At 35.1% G+C, this 25040-nt stretch overlaps 1 protein-coding gene across 1 annotated transcript in view; it reads right to left on the reverse strand.

The window, feature by feature from the left end:
- Positions 1-25040, reverse strand: part of PKHD1L1 (PKHD1 like 1) — a 168107-nt gene that overhangs the window by 112139 nt on the left and 30928 nt on the right. The window contains 12 exon segments of the mRNA XM_017891546.1: positions 1257-1429; positions 2949-3112; positions 8656-8780; positions 9780-9929; positions 12201-12314; positions 13806-13963; positions 15551-15694; positions 17217-17352; positions 17634-17793; positions 21074-21165; positions 22305-22573; positions 24102-24191. Coding sequence (XP_017747035.1) covers positions 1257-1429; positions 2949-3112; positions 8656-8780; positions 9780-9929; positions 12201-12314; positions 13806-13963; positions 15551-15694; positions 17217-17352; positions 17634-17793; positions 21074-21165; positions 22305-22573; positions 24102-24191 — 1775 coding nt within the window.

The following is a 25040-nucleotide window of genomic DNA, read 5'->3' on the forward strand; positions in this document are numbered from 1 at the left end:
AAAAAAAAAAAAAAAAAAAAAAAAAGAACTACACAAACACACACACACACACAATCCTGGAAAATTCTTAATAAGGTCAGTGGATTTTATCAGGTCAATTTCCTGGTTATGATATTGTGGTATATTATACAAAAAATTATCATTGGGGAAAAATGGGTAAAGGATATAAAAATAGTTCTGTGTTATTTCTTACAAGTGCATGTGAATCTACAAGTATGCCAGAGTTAAAGTTCTTAAAACAATTTATTGATCTATACATTTAACATATGTGCATATTATTACATGTACCTGTCACTTGAATTTTCTTAAAAGGCCACAAAAATCTAAGTCCCATATTCTTCAATGTAACCTTTGGTAAATACTTAAAGATAGAGGTTACAATTACCAATTAGTTTACTGAGAAATCTTGAAAAATGGGAGAATTTTGATACAGATGCTTTGAGACTACAAAGCCCTGAATTAGTTATTATATTTTCTAATAGAGCTAAGAGTAAAGCACTGGAAAGCATTTGTAAGATGCTAATCTTGAAGATATTAAGAGTAAAACATTGGTCCAGGATGGGATAAAGGAAATTGTTTTGGAGTTTTATAATTTTCAGTGATCTTAATCATAAAATTGTTTACTTTGCAAAAGTTTTCTGCGAGGCTGTAATCCAATTACAATGGTTAATGATTATTTAATCTTTAATCTTGAGCTTATACTTATTTTGGTTTGTGGTAGGAAATTATATTAACTCATTTTATAGAAATTAAAGTTTTAAATTTTTCATTATATTTGTAATATTTAATATTATTTATTATAAATGTAAAAAATTGTTCAGGTCCTTCTGGAATTATGGAAAACCACTTCTTTCTTCCCTTGTATAAATTTTCATACAAGCAAAAATAAATGGTGTTTATAACAGAAAACAATTTAAAAGCATAATGCAGAATCTCAACTTTCCTTTCAATAGTATCTGTTTAAGGAACTTCATTGGAAGAGACTGTAACTTCCTCTTTTAAGTCCACAGAGAAAACTCTACTTAAATCTGGCTTTGTTTTTTAAGGATATTTTCCCCTGTTTTCCTTTCCATTGACATATTTCTTTAAGAAATTTTTTAATACTTGAAGTCAATCTTCATGCTCCAAATCTTCATATAACCTTAGAATAGTTAGTTGTCTTTTCCTATTAAAAGATATTCCATCTGTATGTTGGCTATTTAAAAAAATTAAAATAAAATTCACTACATAAAAGTAATGCAAAATTCTAGACTTACCTGTCCAAAGCTCACAGCCATCATGGGTATATTGTAACTGCAGTTGTATGAAGTCATGGTAACAGAATATTGGATTGTCATAGTTGGCCCATTTGTTTCGGTCCTATTCACCTGAAAGTGCTCTAAGAATATTCCTTTATTTGCTAATGCAGGAAGTCTTCTCTTGGGCATTTCTAAAGAATATAAATAAAATATTAGGTTGGTGTAAAAGTAATTGTGGTTTTTGCCATTTAAAAGTCAACCTAATAGAGAGGAGATAAAATTGTATTGCTTCTGTCGCTAAAAATAAAATCATCAAATAATAACAACATTGTCATGACATAAAGTATTTAAAATCAAATATTAGAAAGAAGACCTGAAGGCAAGTAGTTTGTGAAGCTTTCTGAACTTTCAGTTTTATATTGTAAAGCTTATGTCTTTTGACATATGAACCCTATCAAGTAAAAACCAAACATTTAAAAGCGACCAATCCCTGGGTTTCCTCCAGCCTTCTTTGGTTGGTTAGCTTTGTTCTGTTCTAGGTGGTGCTCACTAGGACGTGTGTTTCATGTTCATTGCTCTTTTTTAGTACTTGACACAATACCTGACACATAGTAGGTGCTAAGTGAATACTGTTTAATGAACGACAACATTTATCCCAGCACAATCCATCTGTTTTATACATGTTCTACCAATCATAATGTAGGTCTGGTGACAGCAGATTCAAAAGGAGTGACAATAAAGTAGTAGCATTTACATTTAACTCGGGCCTGGCGCGGTGGCTCAAGCTTGTAATCCCAGCACTTTGGGAGGCCGAGGCAGGCGGATCACGAGGTCAGGAGATGGAGACCATCCTGGCTAACACGGTGAAACCCCGTCTCTACTAAAAAATACAAAAAACTAGCCGGGCTAGGTGGCGGGCGCCTGTAGTCCCAGCTACTCTGGAGGCTGAGGCAGGAGAATGAAGTAAACCCGGGAGTCGAAGCTTGCACAGTGCTGAGATCGGACTACTGAATTCAAGCCTGGGCGACAGAGTGAGACTCTGTCTTCTCAAAAAAAAAAAAAAAAAAAAAAAAATCAGTTAACCAACTCGCCTTGCACTTGAAAGCAGTTCCAAAGAAAAGGATTCTAATTGTTCCTCTCAAAAATGGAAAATTTCACTTTTAAGGGACTGGAGTTAGGTTAATTTTTGAAGATGGGAGTTAATTTTATTAATTGGCAATCTAACAACATGTCTATTAACATGACTAAAAACACAATGCTAACACTATTGAAATGAAGGTTTCATTTGTAGTATTATTAATTATCACTTTTAAGTCTGAAAAGTTTCAAGTGAATCTTAGTAGACAGATGTCAATCTCAATAGTTGCATTTTGGGAATAGATCTCTCTCATGGTAGTTGGTTTCTCAAAAATAAAACAAAGCAAAACGAAAATGTTTGACATAGTATATTTATCCATAAACAAAATCCTGGACTAGAAAGCAAATTCTTGCTATTGTGAGAAAGTTTTCATTAAGGATTCATTTATCCTTAGAATAACCACCTTGCACTATTCATTACAAAATAAAATCATAATATTATTGAGATAAAAGAATGACTCATTAATATTTAGAGATTAATGTTTCTATCCATACTACAGAATATAAAATTAATTTCCTTGGTAAGATTTTACTATATTTAGATTACGGTAGAGATAAAATGATACAACATACCATCCAATGTTGAGATTGTAGATGTGTGTCCAATGTACAATAAATCCACATAGAAGGACTGTGATTCTGATGCTTTCTGTAAACTAATCCTTTGAAGAGAAACATTTGTCCCAGTGTATTTTGTTCTTATGAGATCCAGAAGGTCTATGCAAGTGTAAGTCCAGCTGAAATATGGTTGATTAATTTGTTGTATAGATCAGTGGTAATGTCTAAGCAAATATACTTTAAAAAGCATTAAAATTTTATAGAGTAAAATTTTTTTTCCCACAAGAAGACCATCAAGGGAGCTTTATTAGCGCAGAAAAGCAGCCATAACAAGGCACAGCAGGCAGAAACTTACAGTGGCAGTAAAAGATTTAGCCTTGTATACAAATATAGGCTTTCTTTTATTTGTAGCCTTGTCAGTAGCCACAGGAATGTAAAATAACATTGTGTAACAACAAGTAAGGAAACTAAGGAGCACAGGCATTGATGTAGAGCACATTGACAAAACAAGACACAAGAATGGAGTCAACAATTTTAGTGAACAATACCAGGCATAGAACAGTAAGTTCAGTCCACTGCTAAGAAGCAAAACTGGAACTTGATAACACTTCCAGGAAAGTTCCCTAGAGTAGCATTGTTCATTGTTCTAAGTGCTAGACGGGTGTTATTTGTAGATATAAATGGTTGCACAGTATCTTTTAAATGTAAAACTCAGATTCAGATTTTCCATTAAATCGTAACTGCATTGGAATCCCATAAATTACAGTTAAGCATTAAAGCTATAAGAGTCTGTAACACAGATATAAATATTTCCATTCAAATAATTAAATATAGTTTAACAATAATCTTTCATCAGCTACCGCTGTAGTTGTTACTGACTGGTTTGTTTGGGCACCTTATAGTCCCATTTTGTTCAGGGTTCATAAACTCATCATGGGATCCACCTCTAGCTCATCAAAGATTAGACTACACATATCAGTTTTAAAAAGTTGTATGCGGATGACATTAAGTTAAAGTGCTCTTTAAATTAAAAAAGTGTTTAGGGCCTCAAAGTAGAATTGTACAACTAACTATACAATTCTAAAATTTTAAAAACCACAACTTAGAAAATTTGGCATACTGAACAGGACCTTTTATAAGGGAAAAGGAGACTCCAAATGATATCAAAACTGAACTGCACACTGTGCCTTTGTGATTAGATAATTCCATTTTTTTGAAGAGAAAGGCAGACTGTTTTTAGATTTTAAAACTTGATTTACAACAAACCACTTTTTGGAAGGTTGTAGAACAATTTTGGGAGGTGGGAAATGGCACTTTTAACACCAACAGTGTACTGAAAACAACAAATACTAATACATCTACTTGATCCAGGTGGACTGTCTGACCTATATTAAAGCAGATCTAGAAATATTTGTTAGAGGCCGGGTGTGGTGGCTCACGCCTGTAATCCTAGCACATTGGGAGGCCAAGCTGGGTGGATCACAAGGTCAGGAGTTCAAGACCAACATGGTGAAACCCTGTCTCTAACTAAAAATACAAAAAATTAGCTGGGTGTGGTGGCACACACCTGTAATCCCAGCTACTCAGGAGGTTGAGGTAGGAGAATTGCTTGAACCTGGAAGGTGGAGGTTGCAGTGAGCCAAGATCACATCGCTGCACTCCAACCTTGGCAACAGAGTAAGACTCTGTTTCAAAACAAAAGAAAGAAAGAAAGAAAGAAAGAAAGAAAGAAAGAAAGAAAGAAAGAAAGGAAGGAATACCTGTTAGAAGCAGATAAATTTATTTTGTCTCAACTGGTAATGGTTTGATCAAGGGAATCCGATTATTTTTAACTATCATGATATTCTTGTTTAAAGGTCTTGTAACATTTAGGGTAGAGAAAATCCAAGAACTCCATCAAATGTAATGCATCTTGAAATTACTGCCTAGCAGATCAGTTTTTTAATTAAAAAAAAAATCTTTTTTTTTGTGGATACATAGTAGGTGTATATATTTGTGGGGTATATGAGATGTTCTGATACAGACATACAGTGTATAATAATCACATCATGTAAAATGGGGTATCTATCCCCTCGAGCCTTTATCCTTTGTGTTATAAACAGTCAAATTATACTTCTAGTTGTTTTTAAATGTACTATCATATTGTTATTGACTTTAGCCACCCTGTTGTGCTATCAAATACTAGGTCTTATTCGTTCTTTCTAGCTATTTTTTTGTACCAATTAACCATCCCCACCTCCCCTCAGCCATCCCAAATTATAAGCTAAAAGGAGAGACCTATTTAATGATATGGTAAGTGATGACTTGATTGATACAGAAGAACAAGGATTCATAAAATGTTCCAAAATCCTGAGGCAGTGGAGGAGTGCATAGCATAAGGGTGATGGGCATCAAAAGTAAAATTGTGATTTCACTGTTCAATTCAAACACTCCTTCCCATTGTAGCAAAATGTACCTTCAAATGTCCGTTTGAGAAGGATTTCTGCTTCATGAAGATGGACTATAGTAAATTGGGCATGAAACAGTGGTATATAATCATTCTGTTTACGGACTTTTCATGCTCCTTGTCACCTAACAGAGGCAGAGCTGGCTCAACTCCTGGCATTGCATCTGCCTATATGACTGTCAACAAAGGATGTCCTCTTCTGAGTCAATAATTCCTCTGTGGAACGGCAGAATTCTCCCCAATCATTTCATTCATTCCAGGAGCTAGCTTCATTCCCATTTTATACATCGGATTGAACTATGTAATGGCCTCAAAGGCATATATTTATTTTCAATACTAATATATCTCTCTCAACACAGATCAATGAAGAAATATCCAGTGTTCATGGATTGGAAGAATTAATAGTGTTAAAATTAATATCATTAATTATTATTAAAATCATATGGTTCTGTGCAAACACCATCCACAGCATGTATAGATTTCAGGCATTATTCTCTATCTCTTCTTTGAAGTCCACTTCAAGTTCTACCAAACTTCAGTATCTAATGAACTTTGTGTAAACAAGAAATTTTCTTTCTTTACATTCTATGGAAACATGTGTAGATATTATACTTGGGACAAGACATCAATCATTATCTTATTAATGCTTATTTCAAGAACCTAAAGAATATATGAAGCAGGGCTTTTGTGTTTCCTGAAGAATTCTTTGAAAAGCTTAATGCCCTAATTAAAGTTTTTCCCTCTGACAAACACCTGTTGGACTGTAGATTCCTACCTCATGACTAAAGAGATACTGACACCTGTATTTAAGCTTGGTCTACAGATGCCATCACTTTATCCACTGATTGACCAGAGTATCTGAAGGGAATTAGGTCCATATGCTCAGGATCTGATGCTAGAGATACATACTCCAAATATGATGCTGATGTTTTATATTAAAAATGAAAGACTATGACTTCCTACACACACACACACACACACACACACACACACACACACACACACACACACCTTCTTTCTTTTTTTTTTTTCAAGACAAGGTCTCATTCTGTCACCCAGGCTGGAGGGCAGTGGCACAATCTTGGCTCACTGCAGCCTGGATCTCCCAGACTCAAGCAATCCTCCACTGCAGCCTCCTGAGTACCTGGGACCACAGGTGTGCACCACCACGTACAGCTAATTTTTGTATTTTTTGTAGAGATGGGGTTTTGCCATATTGCCCAGCGCCCTCCTTTTTTTAACATAAGGTCATTCCAGTTCCACAGGAAGGATAACTCTGATATGCTCCCACCCACCTGCCTGGTCCCATCTTTTGTCACCTTTCTGCCACTGTCCCAGTGAACACAACTGATTTCCTCCTGATAGAGTCTGGGGACCTAGCTTTGCTGGAGCACCTCCAGGTCTTCACCCTGGCTGTCTCCCACTTTACACATCTTATCCTCTAAGATATAGTTTTTAAAACCTTTAACAAACAAGGTTTCCCTTCCAGTCCAACATATGTCAGCAATTTTTAGAGTATATGAATTTCTAAAGTTATGAATTGGGAACTGGCTGATGCATTTTGAAAATAGTGTTGGGGTCCAGGCATGGTGTCTCATACCTGTAATCCCAGCACTTTGGAGGCCTAGGCAGGAAGACTGCTTGAGCCTAGGAGTTCAAGACCAGCTGTGGCAACATGGCAAGATCCACTCTCTACAAAAACAAAAAATTAGCTGGGCGTGGTGGTACACACCTATAGTCCCAGTTACTTGAGAGGGAGGCTGGTGTGGGAGGATCACTTGAGCCCAGAAGGTGAAGGCTACAATGAGTTGTGATGGTCCCACAGTACTCCAGCCAGGGTGACAGAACCAGACCCTGCCTCAAAAAAAAATAGTGTTAGGATTATGTAGAAAACAGGACAATTGAAATTGCAGATTTGAGCAGCAGCTTTTGCATCAAGAAACATTCCGCCATCAAGACTGCCGTTTCTTCCCATCTAACTACTCGACTCTCCATTAACATCTTGCCTGTTTTTATTTATTGTCTTTGTTTTATTTATGGTAAACATTTGGTTCTATTTCCAACTTTGGATGATTTTCTCACTCCCTCTGTCTGGGTGTCATGAGGAGACGCTGGTTCTCCCTCACACTTGTTCCACACATGGCAGTTCTGAGTTACAGAGTTCTATTCTATGATGGGAAGAAAAATAGTGCTCTTCATATCTTATTATAATAGAAAAATGTTCTCCATATCTTATAAAATGATGGAAACTTACATGACATGTATTAAAGTATCATATAAACTCTATATAGATCCATATAAAATAAAGATTGTGATGTAGCTATAACAGAAGAAAAGCAAATAAAAAAAGAAATCTTTTCAATATATGCAGATCCTATTATGGTTATTTTTATGAGATAAACTTTATATGAAAATAAACTTCTAAAATTGTAGAGAGGAAATGTTCTATGTCTTCAGTGGAGTAATGATTACATGGCTGTATACACGTGTTAAAACTCACTAAATCGTGCACTTAAAAAGAGTGAATTTTACTTTATGTACATTATACTTTAATAAACAACAACAATTTATGGGGAGTACTTTATAAAATAGAAAGATGTGTGTCTCTGTGTATGTCTTCACTATTACTTCTATTGTAAATGAAATTTTTGCATGTACCATGTATGAAAATGCAGTCACAAATGACATAAATTTCAGTAGATATAAAATTAATAAAACCCCAAATAATTATATAGAACTAAATTGTGTTTAAGGGCATGACAGCTGTAGTCATTAAATAGCTTTCTCTAGGCTCATTTTGTTTCTTCCTTTATGTTTCTCTACTTGCATTTCTATGTGTCTAACTTTTGGTATAGCAAGCATTATTTCAAAATATCTCTATTCCCTTTTTTTTCAGTGATCAAACTATAACGACTAGACTGTGATAAGCCTGTCTCTACCTTCCAGCAACAACTAGGGACATTATTAGATTTAGTAATATATAATTTAAATTCTAAAGTTTACCATTGTTGTGTCTTTTTATGGTTATGGGTGATTATGACATGACCAGTTGTTATTTTCATAATCTATAGATTTCTTTAAAACATGACTATTTCTGTTGGATGTTCATGTGTAGAACAGGAAAACTGCAGTTACATCCATTGTGCGTGTGATTTGCCATCATCTCCCCAAACGGACCAAAACAAAAACATAAAACCCCAAGAAATGGATTTGTCTTGTCTTTGTAGTTTACATACCATGGTATAACTTAATTTTCAAATTCATAGCGTAACTTACTTGTTTCCATGAGCAAAGTCGTATGTAAACTGTATATCGGTGCTTCTAGTAATCTTGCTATTGTCTTGGTACTGGAATTTTAGACCAATATAATTTGCCAGGAATCCTTTGTATGCTAAACATAACTACATAAAAATATGAAAATCATTGGTAACAATATGTTACCATTACTTTGTTTTGTAACAATTCAAATAAATTCAAAGTCAATAAATATTAATTGAGCATTTTCTACATAAAATGTACCAGAACACAGAGAAAGAAATGATTAATTTCAGCCAGTTAGCTGCGGAAGAATTGGGAAAGATTTTATAGACAAAGTGACGTTGAGGTGACCTTACAATTAATAATAAATATCTATTATTTTTAGGTATAGTGTCCTTTAAAACTGCAAACAATTCACTCTCTGTGGAGATGAGTTATGTATTAACTCTAAGCTACTCAGCAAATTTAAAAGTCCAATGCACATAGGAAAGAAGAGAGGTAAACATTCAGGCAAATTAAATGGGATGTAAATATCATTGAACATTTAGAGATAGAGATGAGTGTCACTGTAAAACAGTAATTAAATACCAATTTTAATGGTCCCCAAGTCCTTAAGCATGCCAAATATATTAAGAACTTTGAATTTTAGGATAGATGCCACAATTTGAGAATTTTAAAATAAGAGAAAGGGTGAATCTATGATTAACAGTGTCAAATGCCCTCATTAAAACTGCCATCTCCCGTGCTCCTAATTTGGTTTCGCTTCTCTCTGACTGGATACCCAAGATCACCCTACGATGGCTAGCCATTTTTCTTTCTTCTTAATTAATGAAGAAAAATGAAGAAGTTTATACACTTTAAATTATTTTAGTATTTAAACTTGTGTGCAAATATTTTTTTCTGAATTAAAAGAGAAATATAATACATGATCTGTGGTACTATATACATATATATAGTATATATTTATTATTTTGAAAATCCTCAGAAGAAACCACAACCACCCAGAATTTACACTACAGAGCCTGTTACAATATGACATACTATTCATATGGCAAGCATTTTTGCTTGTCTTAAAATTTCATGAAATTGTATTACCAAGGTATTTTCCAGATTCAATTAGCATATCATTTTGTTGAGCTTACCTGATTATAAGGAAACAATAAAATGTCCCCATATGGTCGTCTGTTTGGTTTAACATCTGCTGAGTCAAAAAGGACAGCTGGGTTTTTCAGGGAATAACGACCACAGTAAGCATCAGTTTCAGCTGTCTTCTGTCCTCTGTTAATATATTCCTACCGAAACAATAATATTTCAAATGAAAACATGATTTATTGTTCTGGTTTTCCCCCAACGTATGCACCCAAACCATTCAAGGTTTAACCCAGATACCATTGTTTCCCCAATTACTTTAACTTGAGATGTTTTCTTCCTTGTCTGAAATCTAAAGTTCTCATTTGGATCCATAATTATATAATCCCTTATATCAGTATTTGACTAGTTCCCAAGTTCGACTTTTTTCCTTACATTATGAGCTCTTTACGGGTATTTATTCATTCTTTCCATGAGTGTTTATGCAGTGTTTACTGTGTGTCAGGTTTCTGCTTGTTTGTGTGTTTGCTGTTTAATCTTCAGGATTCAAGTGGTGAAGAACCCCTATCCCTGTAAATAGAGATCACCCGTCTAAGACAAAGAAGCCAGTGATTATCAAACTAAGGCTCAAGGGAGATATCTAACTCACATAAAAGCATCAAGAAAGATGACTCAGGGGAAGTGACAATGAGTTAAGTCTTTAAAGATAAATAGCAGTTGTTGGAATGGAAAAAAAGATGTCAAAGGCACTGTGCAAATGGTAAAAAGAAAGTAGGGGCTTCAGAGACAGGCCAAAATATGTACAAAAAAGCAGAGGTGTGAGACACCATGGTGCTGGGAACACAAACTATTAAGGTTAGGTGCAGTATGGAAATGCAGGTGAGGGTAGTGATGAGAGATGAAGTAGGAAAGGAGTAGAAGGTAAATTACAGGTGCCATCCTCATGGCTGCTAGTACTACATTCAAAATAGAACATAAATACACATATATTTCTTGAACGAAGCTGAAAACGTCATCTATTAAATGGAAAGATCTTTTTCTCACTAATCTGCTCATGAAAAGTATCATGAGAGATATTCTTAAGGATTTATATTTTTATCCAGGGTATTGATCTGAATTAAATAACTAGAGTATACATTTTTTATTCTTACAGTTTTCACTTGGAAATAGCAAATAGCTGACTTCCTGAAGACTTGAAAATGAGAATTAGAAAGCACATATTCAATTTTCTTCCTTTACTCTATATTAAAGAAAATATCTCATTAAGAAAGAAATAATGACTGGGCCGTGTACTAATTAACCAGAGTGTTATGTCAGAAAGCAAGAGAAGCAGTTATATAAAACTACATAATACATAAAAACATACAATGCCCCACTATATATTATAATCTCTGAAGTCAATGAGGAGAAAGGATATACTGTGCATCCATGTTAAGAAAACACAAACCAAGGATGGGCACGGTGGCTCATGCCTGTAATCCCAGCACTTTGGGAGGCTGAGGCGGCTGGATCATGAGGTCAAGACCATCCTGGCCAACATGGTGAAAGCCCATCTCTACTAAAAATACAAAAATTAACCAGGCGTGGTGGCAGGTGCTTGTAGTCCCAGCTACTTGGGAGACTGAGGCAGGAGAACTGCTTGAACTCAGGAGGCAGAGGTTGCAGTGAGCCGAGATCGCACCAACACACTCTAACCTGGTGACAGAGTGAAACTCAATCTCAAAAAAAAAAAAAAAAAAAAAGAGAGAGAAAAGAAAAAGAAAACACAAGCAAAATGACATGATTTGGATCTGTGTCCCCACCAAATTGCATGTTGAAGTGTAATCCCCAAAGCTTGAGGTGGGGCCTGTTTGTAGGTGACTTGATCATGGGTGTGGATTTCTCATGAATGGCTTAGCACCATCCCATCTGTGCTGTTCTCATGACAGTGAGTTCTCACAAGGTCTGGTTGTTTAAAAGCGTGTGGCACCGCCCCACTCTCTTCTCTTGCCCTTGACCAAGCCAATACACGTGCCTGTTCCCCCTTTGCCTTCACCATGATTGAGAGTTTCCCAAAGCCTTCCAAGAAGCTGAGCAGATGCCAGCATCATGCTTCCTGTACAGTCTACAGAACTGTGAACCAATTAAACCTCTTTTCTTTCTAAATTACCCAGTCTTAGGTATCTCTTTATAGCAATGCAACAATGGCCTAATACACAAAATAAACAAAAACACTACAAATCTTACCTTTGCTCAGCTTTCCTACTTTCTAGTAAGAAAATTCATGAGTAGTAAAAATTTTTTGACAAATGAATCATAGAAGGCACTACCAATAGCACCTACCAACAGCCCTTAAAATAAATGTATAACAAAGTCATTTTTGCAACTTGATTGTGAATAACAAAGTTATTAATGCTACTTCAAAAAAGAAATAAAATTTCAAACCATTATATAAATTATTTGGTTAGATTCACAGTTCATTAAATATTTCATACCAGGTTAAAATCAGTTTCATAGTCTCTGAAGTATTTCACAACAAATCCTTCTTCAAAATTTGCAATTTGTGGTGGACACTTAGTGCTAACCATTTCTTCCACTGCTCCCTGAAACTAAATTAACAATATAAACATTAGTAACTTCTTTTCATAATTTTTATGAAATTTTCATAATTTATGGGAATTTATGGGAATTTTCATAATTCCCATACTGTAGTCATGATTATGAGTTAACTTTCTGAATAATTTTAAGTGTGATAATTTTAGTGGCCAATGAGTTTTCAAAACTTTTATTCTAGAATAACAATAGTTACATAGATTTGGCTAATATTAGCATACTTAGTTATTACATAAGGCAGACATATTTGTTTAGTAGCTTTTTAAAGAGAGCAATGAAGCAAACCTAAATTAATTAGTACCCAATTAGATAGATTCCAAATAAATAATTTTTCCAACTAACTCAAAATTAACTGGAAAAAAAAAAAAAGATACACTCCAATAGATTCTGGCCAACATGGTGGAACCCTGTCTCTTTTAAAAATACAAAAATTAGCTGGGCATGGTGGTGCGTGCCTGTAGTCCCAGCTACTCAGGAGGCTGAGGCAGGAGAATCACTTGAACCTGGGAGGCGGAGGGTTGCAGTGAGTGGAGATCACACCACTGCATTCCAGCCTGGTGACAAAGCAAGATTCCGTCTCAAAAAAAAAAAAAGAAAAAAAAAAAAAGATTAGATGCATATACTGTAAGCTTGTATTTATAATTATTTAAAAAATAATAAATTATTGAAGATTGTGCAGAAATTAGTACATATTCACAAGTCTCCTATAATTTCCATATCAACTTCTCCAGCAAAGCACAGAAATAATTGTCACTTAGAATTAAGGGCTTGAGACAATATATACTCTTTAATCGGTAAACAAATGTTAACTTAAATTCATTGTCCAGATAAGTTGTCAAAATGTTGTAACTCACAAGCATTCTTTCTTTTTGAACAGCTGCCCCCTATAGAGATACATTAGACCCTGTTGGCACAGACCTAAGAACTCCCCTTTCCCTCTCTTGTCTTTGGAATATTTCCTCCCTTCTCTCCTCACTATGGGTAGGCTCCAACTTATCATGCCAAATAGAAGAATGTATTAGTCCTCCTTAAAGTGTTCTTTATAAAAGGTTGACATTTAAATGGTGTTCTGTTTAAAAAAAAAATAGGATATTTAAACTAACCAATACTTTATAACTAAGCTTTTATTGCACTACATCTCTCAAGGAATTTCTGATTTTACAGGATAACAAATTGGGTTTTGAGTGAAGAACAATGCCGGTGTGGTTAGAGGGACTCAGAACTTCTACACATAGGCGGGGCAAGGTTTTGGAAGCTTTGAGATATGCCTTGTCTGGAAAAAGGGGTGGCTGCACTAGGTTGACTCTTAGTCTCCTTTCAGATAAAAGTGTTCACAGTATATAAATTGTGGTGAGTCGATCAGGGGATAAATAATTTGAAGTGATTTTTTTCAAGTAATATATCTTTCCCATCTGTCTACAAATGGCCCATGAATGATGTGAGAGGGTGCAGGGAAAATGTGTGGTAGAAACATTCCTACAGCATACTTCAGCCTCTGATGACCATGGAGTGAGTGGCTTAGAAGCAATCCCATCCCAATTCAGTGTGAATGTCTCCAAGTTGGGTTTTCCTTTGGTTTGTTCTGTAATATCCAGTGTGACGTTATTCCCTTCAACTACTTCATAATCAAGCAGATCAAAATCTCCTGAAATTAAGTGCCAAACAGAATTTGTAGAAGTTAATAAAATGCCTATATATAAAACTATATATATTTATATATATATTAAATAGACACTCAAATGTAGCCAAATTGGTTTCATTTGGTGCTCCATTATCACAAAAGAAGGAAGAATGGGGACGATGTAGATCCTTAAATTTGAGCAGATTTATCCATAGCATAAATGGCAAAACAGACAAAGTGCTATATATTTAAGGCACTGTCTCTATGTAAAAGGAAGTATTGTAAGATAAACAGACAGATGTATTAGGACCATGAGATAAAGATCAATGAGCAGTAGGATATTCCAAAAATTCTTTTAGTTTTGTGCTAGTACCATTATTTTAGTGCAAATGCTCAGCTGAAATATTGCTGTTTTCTTTAGACATGAATAGGGCACAAAGATGAATTCCAGGAAACAATCTCTGACCTGTGAGGTTTGTTCATACCATGCCACTTAGTATGATAATCATTGACTTTGCCACTTTGAGAGGAATAAGGCCTGTCCTCAAACGTCTCTGTTCTTTGAAAGGATGCTCTACAGGTGGAATCTCACTGATCTTTTTGACCCTTTTAGTTGGGTAAAGTCTTAAAATCTGCCCAGTTAGGATTTGGGTACCATATTTCTTAAGGTCTCTGCTGAAGTCTTATAATTTCTCTCTGGTATATAAAACTACATCAAAAAGGATATTCATATGTTTATTCATAAGTATTTTGACAATCTAACTTTTGTACACCTTTTAAAACTTAAATTCATATAAAATCAAATTCTTTATCCTCCACTCAACAATCAAATAAACAATTTCATAAAATGAGACACAAATATTGAAGTAACATTTTACTTACATGAATTGAAAAATAATGATTACCCAAAGAAAAGTAAACACACACACATACATAAACACACATTCAGGGACCCACTTTCTGAGCTAAATATATACCAAATAGCCAAGTCAGTTGTGAAGTCTGACTTGAAGGCAGAATGTCTATGTCAATATTTCCAAAAGTGTTTTGTGTAAAACATTAATAGGAGGTTAATAGCTGTTACTTGAAAAAAAAGATGGAGAGAAAAAATAAGTTTGCATTAAACACAGGTGAATTGACTTTTTCTTTTTTTTTTTTTTTTTTAAATACTGCAGGACTCCTCAGGGATTTTAATATTCCAACGAGCTCTGCCAGTCTTGAAGGAAGACCCATGGTATACAGTGTCTCTCATGTGAATTTGACCACAAAATCCTTTCATTAGGCAAGATTTGACCAGATGAGTGTCTCCTGGACAATATTGATTTGCCTAAATTTTATTTTCAGAAAGAATATTTTCACTGTTTTTACTAATTTATAAAGTAGGCTATTATATGGAAAATGCATTTGTAGTATGTGTAGTGCATTTCTTATGCATTGGAGTTGTACATTCCTTGAAATACAACTAAAATTTAAATTACCATAGAAAAAAATAACCATTTAATTTCTGCTGACATTAAACCAAGTCTTTTTCTCTGTCATCTTATGGAACTTTTAGAGTGGCACAGGATATACATTTGTTTCCTACAAGTACAAAATTAAATACATGCTTACCTCTAGTTGATATGAATGTTACCGTGTAGATATTGCTCTGGGGATTCTGTGTTCTTGTTACTTGAACTGTGTCTGGTTTTATAGACCAGAGGTCATTCAAGGCTGATTGCAGTATGAATTCAGAAGCATCAGCAGGTAGGAAGACTTTGGATTGGATTAAAACAAACAAACAAACAGAAAAGTTGAAATCTGAGCTACCACGGCCAACACTGATGTCTTGTATTTACATTTTTAAAGCACCTATACTCTGTACCATGTAAGTTATCACTTAGAAAAATTGTATTTTGAAATTGATTCAAGTTCAGTAATATTGAGTATTTAATTTGTGATCTCTTTGAGGACAGGGCTGATATTTTATTGTTCTAATATTCCCACAATAATAATTATTGGATTTGGCAAAGAATAAGCAATCACCAGCATTCACTGGTTAAAAAAATTAACAGTAGTAGCGAAAGTAATATTTTAGGATTTGTTATAAAACATAAAAATGCGGCCGGGCGCAGTGACTCACGCCTGTAATCCCAGCACTTTGGGAGGCCCAGGCGGGCGAATCACAAGGTCAGGAGATCAAGACTATCCTGGCTAACTCGGTGAAACCCCGTCTCTACTAAAAATACAAAAAATTAGCCAGGCGTGGTGGTGGGCGCCTGTAGTCCCAGCTACTTAGGAGGCTGAGGCAGGAGAATGGAGTGAACCCGGGAGGCGGAGCTTGCAGTGAGCCGAGATGGCGCCACTGCACTCCAGCCTGGGTGACAGAGCGAGACTCCGTCTCAAAAAACAAACAAACAAACAAAAATGCAATGTTGTTTTTGTTTTTTAGCTGATAAACATTGGTGTTCCATAGGCCTATCATTTAATTTAAAGACATGTTTAAATTAAATGAAAGACATGTTTACTTCTGTGCAATGATGAATTTAATTCCTTTTAAAATTTTAATTTTTACTTTAAGTTCTGGGGTAAATGTGCAGGATGTGCAGGTTTGTTACATAGGTAAACGTATGTCATGGTGATTTGCTGCACCCATCAACCTGTCATCACCTAGGTATTAAGCCCAGCATGAATTAGCTGTTTTCCCTAACCTAATGCCCTCCCGGCACCGACCCCACCCCCCAACAGGCCCCACTGTGTGTCGTTCCCCTCCCTGTGTCCACGTGTTCTCATTGTTCAGCTCCCATTCATAAGTGAGAACATGCAGTGTTTGGTTTTCTGTTCCTGAGTTAGTTTGTTGAGGAAATAGCTTTAAGCTCCATCCATGTCCCTGAAAAGGACATGATCTCGTTCCTTTTTATGGCTGCACAGTATTCTATGGTGTATCACATTTTCTTTATCCAGTCTATCATTGATGGGCATTTGGGTCAACTATTCACAATTCCCATTTTCTTAACTTACACCTGTGAGTAACAGATATATAAATTCCATGTGCATTTAGATATATAGTTATCATTATTATTAGAAAATGATGGTATATGCCAGAAAGTTATTTGTATGGATGTTGCTTTCTATCCCAGTCTGAAGGCTTTTTACCATAATGTATTTTTCTGCTTCTTTGTCTAGCCTATCATTAAAACTATATTTTCTAGACAGTATAATTTGACTGGAGCAAATACTTTATGGCTACATCTATGCATGAACAGAAACAGTATCTCCCTTATTATTTATAACTTACCAGTTTTTTCCGTATTATAGATTAATCTGTATTGGTAAGGTGAACACGAATTAGCTTCCACACAGGGGCTGGTTACCTTGATCTTCTGAACTTCATTAATTGCGTTAGTTGTTTCCCAGTTTTCTAATGTTATAACCTATTTTCCAATTAAAAAATATTTTTAATATATGAAAATTATATATACTTTAAAAGCATCATAACTCAGCTATTCAATGTCACTTTATTGCTCTATTTTACTACAAATGACAAGTAACAGCCTTTTTGGCTTATAATACAGATACTCAAAGTCATAATTCAATAATTGTCCATGACTGCTTTCACCTAAAACAGTATCTTACCTAGTAAAATTAATAACCAAATTGAGATCCTGCCTTCGGACATTTACTTTCTGTAAGTGGAACTATAATCATAGCAAACCTGTACTTCCTGGATGATTGTCGACTGGGATTTGATAACTTGTTCTTCATTCACTGCATCTCCTGTTTGTTGTTCAGTATAAACATTTTGATACTGGTACAGTCCGACATCAACAAATGCACTTAATGTGTACTCCTGCAGCAAGATTTCAATATAATATCTGGAAAATAGAGTAACTAATGAATGTAACTTTTTTCCACAACACTTGCCATGAAATTATTTTAATGAATAAAATATCAACATTATTTTAAAAGCCTGCCTGTTAAATAATTTATATTGTAGTATCTCATATTTTAAATATTCACATGTTAAAATTTTCATAGCCGTTTGCTAAAATAAAATGAATTATGTAAGGTATCTGCATTAGTAGAAAGTTGTTCTCATTCACAACTAATTCATTCAGCTTAGTCAATAAATATTTATTGAAGACAATACTAGTTCCTATACTCAAGATCCTGAAAAATAACCCTGTCCCTGGCATATAGCAGAGACAACATGCAGAGGTTAAATATTTTAATGTGTTCAAGAAAATGTCAGGCTTAGGCATAGCATATATTTTATACCTGAGGGGTTATATTTGTCAGGAATAAAAGTTCCTACTTTCATGTTCCTTAAATTTGGCTCCATTTGAAACTTGGGGAATAAAATATTGCCTCAGGAAACTTTTACTGGTCAGATTTACTATGGACCTCCAACTAGCTGGATGGGATTTTCACTTTATATTTTGAATTCCTGATTTTTGATGTCTCCTGCCCCTCATCCTACTGGGTACCCAAGGTGATGCCTTCACTGAGCAGCTGTTACAGGAGAGTGCAAAACTACTGCTTCTCCTCTAAATCTCCAACAATGTCACCATTGCTCACATCTTTGGAGAGGACAGCTGGGAGCTTCCCTAAACTGTCTCACATCACTCAACATACATTCTTATATAGGGAGAATCAGTATCCACAGTTCATGAAAGAGTCTGAATGAGGGAAATTTATCATGTTTCATATGTGTAGAATGATGGGGTGCTGGATCATCACCTGATGGAACTGATATTTGGGGATTATATCAGGCTCTTGACTTCCATAAGAACCTGCTCATCAGTTCTGCTGACTTGAGATGATCAACACTAACTAAAGAGCAGAATTCAAAGAAGAACCATTAAAATTTTGTATCCTTACTCATGGCTCAAAACTATTAATTAGGTACTTTCTTTGTGCTAGACAATAAACTAAGCACTTTGCAGACATTATTATATTTAATCGTCACAAAAGTTTCATAAAATAAATATTATTCCTTTCTCCATATGAATAACAAACGCTAATGGAATTTTAAGGATTCAAAATTTTTTTATACTAGTAACTGAGGGAGAATTCCAAACAGAATAAGGTGACCAAAAAGATATGCACTAGAGGAAACTATGTTTGTGGTATTTGAGTAGAATGATTTAGCAATATGAGCTACCTTTGGAAAGGCTTGAAAAACCACTTTACAATAAACCAGCTAGAGTGGCCTCAATTTCAGATTTCACAGCAATCATTGTAAGCACAGTATGTAAATTCCAAGCTGGTTTTGCAGGAGCACAGACACCAGGCAGCAGATGTATTAGGAGTTGCTTTCACTCAAACTCTGTGTTCCTGCCAAGCTGGTAGACTGAACTCATTTTCCAAGAACAAGACAAAGTCTGAAAATGTACTGACACTTAATTGCAGTAGGGATTAATCAGGCACTCCATTTATCCTGACCTGGCCCAGTAGTTTTCATGGTTATAGAAGAAAATGTTTAATATATAAAGAAGTGAAAGTAGAAGAAGGAGGAAAAAAGGAATAAAACTTTTTCCCCATGTCAGTATTACCAAGACCTCAGTGAGAACATTCAGTGTGAGAACATTAATTTGCTCCCAGGTTCCGTTGATCCCAACCCTCCCTGTCCAGTTCCATAAGATCCTCATGATGCTGCCTCTGAGCATAACTTCATCAATATCTGAAAGGGTGATGAGGTAAATTTATAAAGAAAAAAGCATTCCTCCCATCAAGAAGGGAAGTCTATTTCTGCATCCTTGAGTCTAGGCTTGGTCACTTGCTTTGGGCAATGGGATATTAGCAAATGTGACACAGACAGAGTATTGCAGAGTGTGTGTGCATTAGGACTCCCCTCTTTACTGCTGAGATCACATCCACAATGTGACAAACTTGGGCTTGTCTCCTGGATGATGAGAGACCACGTGCAATGGGATGCCCCAGATATCTAAGACTCAACCACGCCTGCTGAGGCTCCAGACATATGAGCGAGGCATTCTAGGTTACCAATCCCCAACTAAACTAGTCAGGACTAAAAGAACAGCTCAGCCAACTACAAAATTGTGAAAAATAATACACACTTGTTGTTTGAAGTTGCTACAGTCTGAAGTGCTTTGTTATACAGTAAAGTCTAACAGATCCAAATGATGAATATGATCTCAATGCATCTTTTGATGTTCTTCATGTTAACTCCATTCCACCACCTTCTCCATTTTGAATGTATCATGTCTTTTATCTTCCTGTTTCCTAGGAATTCTGAATGGCTTTTTGAATGGGATTATCTGGTATTTGGATGATAATCCCACTCATTGGCTCCTTGGACTTGACCTTTCAACACTAAGCGATATGCTCTGCCAGTTCTGGCAGTGTATTTTAATATTCTCAAATTTCCAGTACCTGGCTCAGGGCCTGGAATAAACCAGTTAATAACAAATACACATTAACAGTGGCAACAGTCTATGCGGCTTAGTGATTTTTCCCTAGCAATACTGAAGAGCTCAGCTGCAGAAACAGAGAAATTAGATGGGTGGATTGATTGAGAGGTCCAAGTAAAGAACTAAGAACAGGATCAAGTAATTTCACAAAAGTGTAAGTTTGCAACAGGGTTATTCTAGACTTCAAATTTCCCTGGTTAGCTGAATGCCAGTATTCTTGAAAATAAAGAAATACATTTGAATGAAATTGTAGCGAATGACCAATTATAAATTAAGCCAATAAACTAATATCCACTTCCACCAATAAAAATAAATTGAAAATATTTAAAAATATAGGCCGGGCGCGGTGGCTCACGCCTGTAATGCCAGCACTTTGGGAGGCCAAGGCGGGCGGATCACAAGGTCAGGAGATCGAGACCATCGTGGCTAACACGGTAAAACCCCGTCTCTACTAAAAGTACAAAAAATTAGCCGGGCGCGGTGGCGGGCACCTGTGGTCCCAGCAACTCAGGAGGCTGAGGCAGGAGAATGGCATGAACCCGGGAGGCGGAGCTTGCAGTGAGCTGAGATCAGGCCACTGCACTCCAGCCTGGGCGACAGAGGGAGACTCCGGCTCAAATATATATATATATACACATACATACACATATATATATTTAAAAATATAAACGTAAAGTTTGTAAATATCACACAGTAATTTAACGACAAGAAAAAACCTTACTCTTTTCCTTTCTGCAGATGAATATCCTCTGATCTTTGTGTTGGACTGGAAAAATAACTGTTGGCATTAGCAGAATGATATGCAATCCTCACCTAATCCCAGAGAGATGGAGAATTTATTAATAGACCTTTTCAACATTTACTTATTTATTTATTTATCATTTATTATTTCAGTCTTAGAAATTTCATAAGTAGAAAAACGTAAAACTACTTTATATTTTTCTTTTAAGATCTGTTATCTACTATGCTATACTTTTTTTAAATTATCAAAGCTCACTTCATTCCTTCTACCCTTCAATAACATCACAGTACTGTACCGAGTATGCTACACAGATCATAGCTTTTCCATAACTAGAACTGCAGTGGAAACTAAGAAGATACATACCAGGAGAAAGGCAGTTATTGACAAATAAAATATTCTTTTGCTCTGTGGAGAACTTTGAGAGATTTAATTCAAATTAGATTGCCAAAGATTGCTAAATGGTTCTGCACACTAGAGTGAGAGGACTTTGGGCTTCCCATTATGAATGATTATACCATCTTTGGAGTACAAACTATGATAAAAATTAGAATTCATAAATTACAGGTAGCAATTTAAACTTACACAACCAGTTTGGGAAGCAATCTTGCCACATAAGTCGAGTCATAAAATGTTAAATTGATTTGATCTGTAGTTTCATATTTGTGAAATTTTCCTAACAAAATAATCCCAAATACAGAAAAGTTTAATGAACATAGATGTTCAATAGAGTAGTATTATTTGTGGTCATAAAACACCAGAAGTAAATAAAAACTTATCAGTAGGGAGATGGTTATCTAAGCTTGGTAAATCCATGTAATAACACTACTTAGTCATTAAAAATAGTGATTATATAAATTGTTTAATAAAATTAGTATTTAATACTAGCATGTGAAAAACCACATATAAAATTGAATGTATAATTCTATTTATGAAAAAAATAAAATAGAGAAATGACTTTTATCTCATGACCAAGTAAATGTAGAATAATGAAATATTTTCATGTATGGGAAATTTTCTTGTAGGCTATAGATTTTCTATCATCTTATATCTTGTATCATATCCAGGATAATAGCCAAGAGCCAAACCACATGACATCATTTCTCATACATTTTTAATATATTCATTTGTTTTGATTTAAAGTAAGTAAGATACATATAAACATCATCATAGTGTTTTTATAGTACCAAATAGTATTCTGAGGTTTCCCTACCTTATCTTCTGGAAGTCCAGTCTGGCTAAAATAAATAGCATAACGGTCATCACCTTTGATGTAGAATCTATAAACATCGGAATCTGGAGCCACCAAAAATCCACTAAAGCGTGCAACAAATGTGTCTTGTTCCATAGGCCAAATATAGGAAGCTGAATCTACCCAACTGGCACCCATGTACCCAGGGGTTTTTTCATCGTATTCCAGTATCTCTTCCAGATGTATTGGACGACTATTATTCCATACCTCAAGCTTCAGGCCTCTCCCTCCTAAGTGTAGTGAAATAAAATAAGTCTTTCATCAGGATCATAATGTAATGTCTCAGTGGCTTTCTATTTGGGTGTGAGTTATAGACTCCGTATATCAATTCATATTTTTAGCATGTGTGCAAACAAAACAATTACATATTCCCCTACACATACCTGTAGCCAGGGGGCAGTCTGCAATTTGTTCACTGTTATTTCACTTATTTGAGCCTCAGTTTCCACATGTGTAAAATGGGAGTAATAATAATATTTGCATAGCTGCTAGAGGGATTATGTAAAATACATATGTAAAACATCTGGCATTTAAAAAGTGCTTTATGTAAGATAATATATGGTAATTTTTACTTATGATATAGCTGATGTTGCAAAACTTCAAGATTCATGGCATTTTAATACAAAACCTTTGCCTTGACGATTCTAACAAAAGTAAATTAATGGCTTACAAAGCCATTAATCAAAGAAGAGAAAGTGTTGGCTTTCAGGTTTCTCTCAATATTTGTTTCACTTTTTTTTTTTTTTTTTAAATTACTTCTACTCTAGGATTTCTTCTTCTTGGACAGAATCAAAAACAGGATACTCTCAATAAACTATACCTATACTTGCCAGAATAAACCCTGTGATTAAATTTTTTCCTAATCAGAAAGGAGCCATCTCTCTTTTTCTTTTCCTTCAACTGCAACAACAATTAGGCTTATTTCTTTCTTTAACAGCCGTAAGCTAGTCTGTATATGGGAAATAATGGCTACTCTTCTTCAGCTGAATTTGGTTGAAGACAAGCTTGAGCACTTCAAACTTTTACAGCAGCAGTGTTTAGTGATGTATACAATTTTCTTTAAAGTCATCAATTATAAATTATCAAAATTATTTTCTTAAACTGCTCATTTTTTCCTAATGTTCAAACCAAAGAAATTTAAGAGGTTAGTAAACCATTTAATTGGCTTCAAATGTGAAACAATGACACTACTATAGACAACTTTCACTGTGCGAGCAAGATATGAGATACACACCCCACGCAGACACGTGTACAGCATTTCAATGTTATTAGTGTAGATAGGAAAGCAATTTCACTGGGTCACAAGGTGAAAGTCTGAAAAGAATTTAGAGTAACATTTCTCTCATCTCCTGTTTTCACTCCCACGTTTTTCTAGACAAGTCAATATTTAACTTCCCCTATTTATCTTTTTTAATCAGAAAAAAGCATTTAAAAAATTTCTATGTAGACTGTACCAAGTTTTAGTTATCATAGTTTAATTAGAAATAAAAGCATAATTAAGCTCTGTCAGTAGAGATGTGCTGTTTTCAGTAGGGTGTCTTGATAATTTAGGCTGGGTTTTTCTCCATAGGTGCAGCTTTGTGGCAGTTATTTCAATAGAAATTTTTTCTAATCCAGAAAATGTAAATTTTACTTGGAGGAAATTTCTTACAATTCTTACTACAAATTCTGAACTCTAAAAGGTTTAAATAATATTTTTACTAATATATTATTTTTATGTAAATATAGAAATGGCCATTTTCCCTGATGGTAACTTACCTGGATATACAGCTTTGAAAATATGAGGTTTGGGGGGTGTTTTGCAACATATACTATTTTCCGTGACATTCAAAGCATCACAAGGTTCACCTATAGAGAAGCAAGATACAAAACCATTACTACTGAAACTTCAGAATGCAATCACATCAGTGTATCTTTAAGCACTTTTGCAATTAAAACAAAGTTGCATAAACAAGAGGCAAATTGGGGCTCTTTATTTCTTTTACATATTCTCTATTAAAGCTTTTCATGCAATAATTGTCATACTTCCACAAAGCAACATTTTTTCTGGTGGAACATCATAAGCCTGAGATAGAAAATTTCGCAATTTCTGAGATAAAAAATTTGACAATACTATGTCTTTGCACAAGGTATCACTTCCAAATCCAAAGTAAAAACTTATATTTTGTTCCTTGGAGATAAGCTGCTGAATAAACCCGTGTCATTCAGAATTTGCAAAGGTAGATGACCCCAGACCTCTTGAGTAGGAAAAATGCTGGTTTAGTCCAAGTTCTTCAAATGAAAAAAAAGGGGGGTAGTAACTGTTAAATGGCATTTTCACAGATAAACTGAAACCAAAACAGGAAAAAAGCTTAAAAGATAGCTATTATAACTTTTACATCAGCACAATTAGACTTGCGAGAAGAGTCTATGTTTTAAACCTCCATGTGTTCCTCACAATGCCTCACATATGGTCAGCCTCAGAAAGTATTCACTGAAATGGCAATTGCAGCCCATGAAATGTGAGGACAACGGAAATGGAGAGAGATATTTTTGCCAAGTTTTGTTTGATAGCCTGGAAAATTTAAATTTTGACACTACTTTTCACCATTTTATTTGTTTGTGTGTTTTTTGAGGCAGGGTCTTACTCTGTCACCCAAGTGGAAATATCAGTTTCATGATCATAGCTCAGTGTAGCCTCCACGTCCTGGGCTCAAG

Source organism: Rhinopithecus bieti, unplaced genomic scaffold (genome assembly GCF_001698545.2).
Source record: "Rhinopithecus bieti isolate Rb0 unplaced genomic scaffold, ASM169854v2 scaffold_18921, whole genome shotgun sequence".
In the NCBI taxonomy this organism is placed as follows: Eukaryota; Metazoa; Chordata; class Mammalia; order Primates; family Cercopithecidae; genus Rhinopithecus; species Rhinopithecus bieti.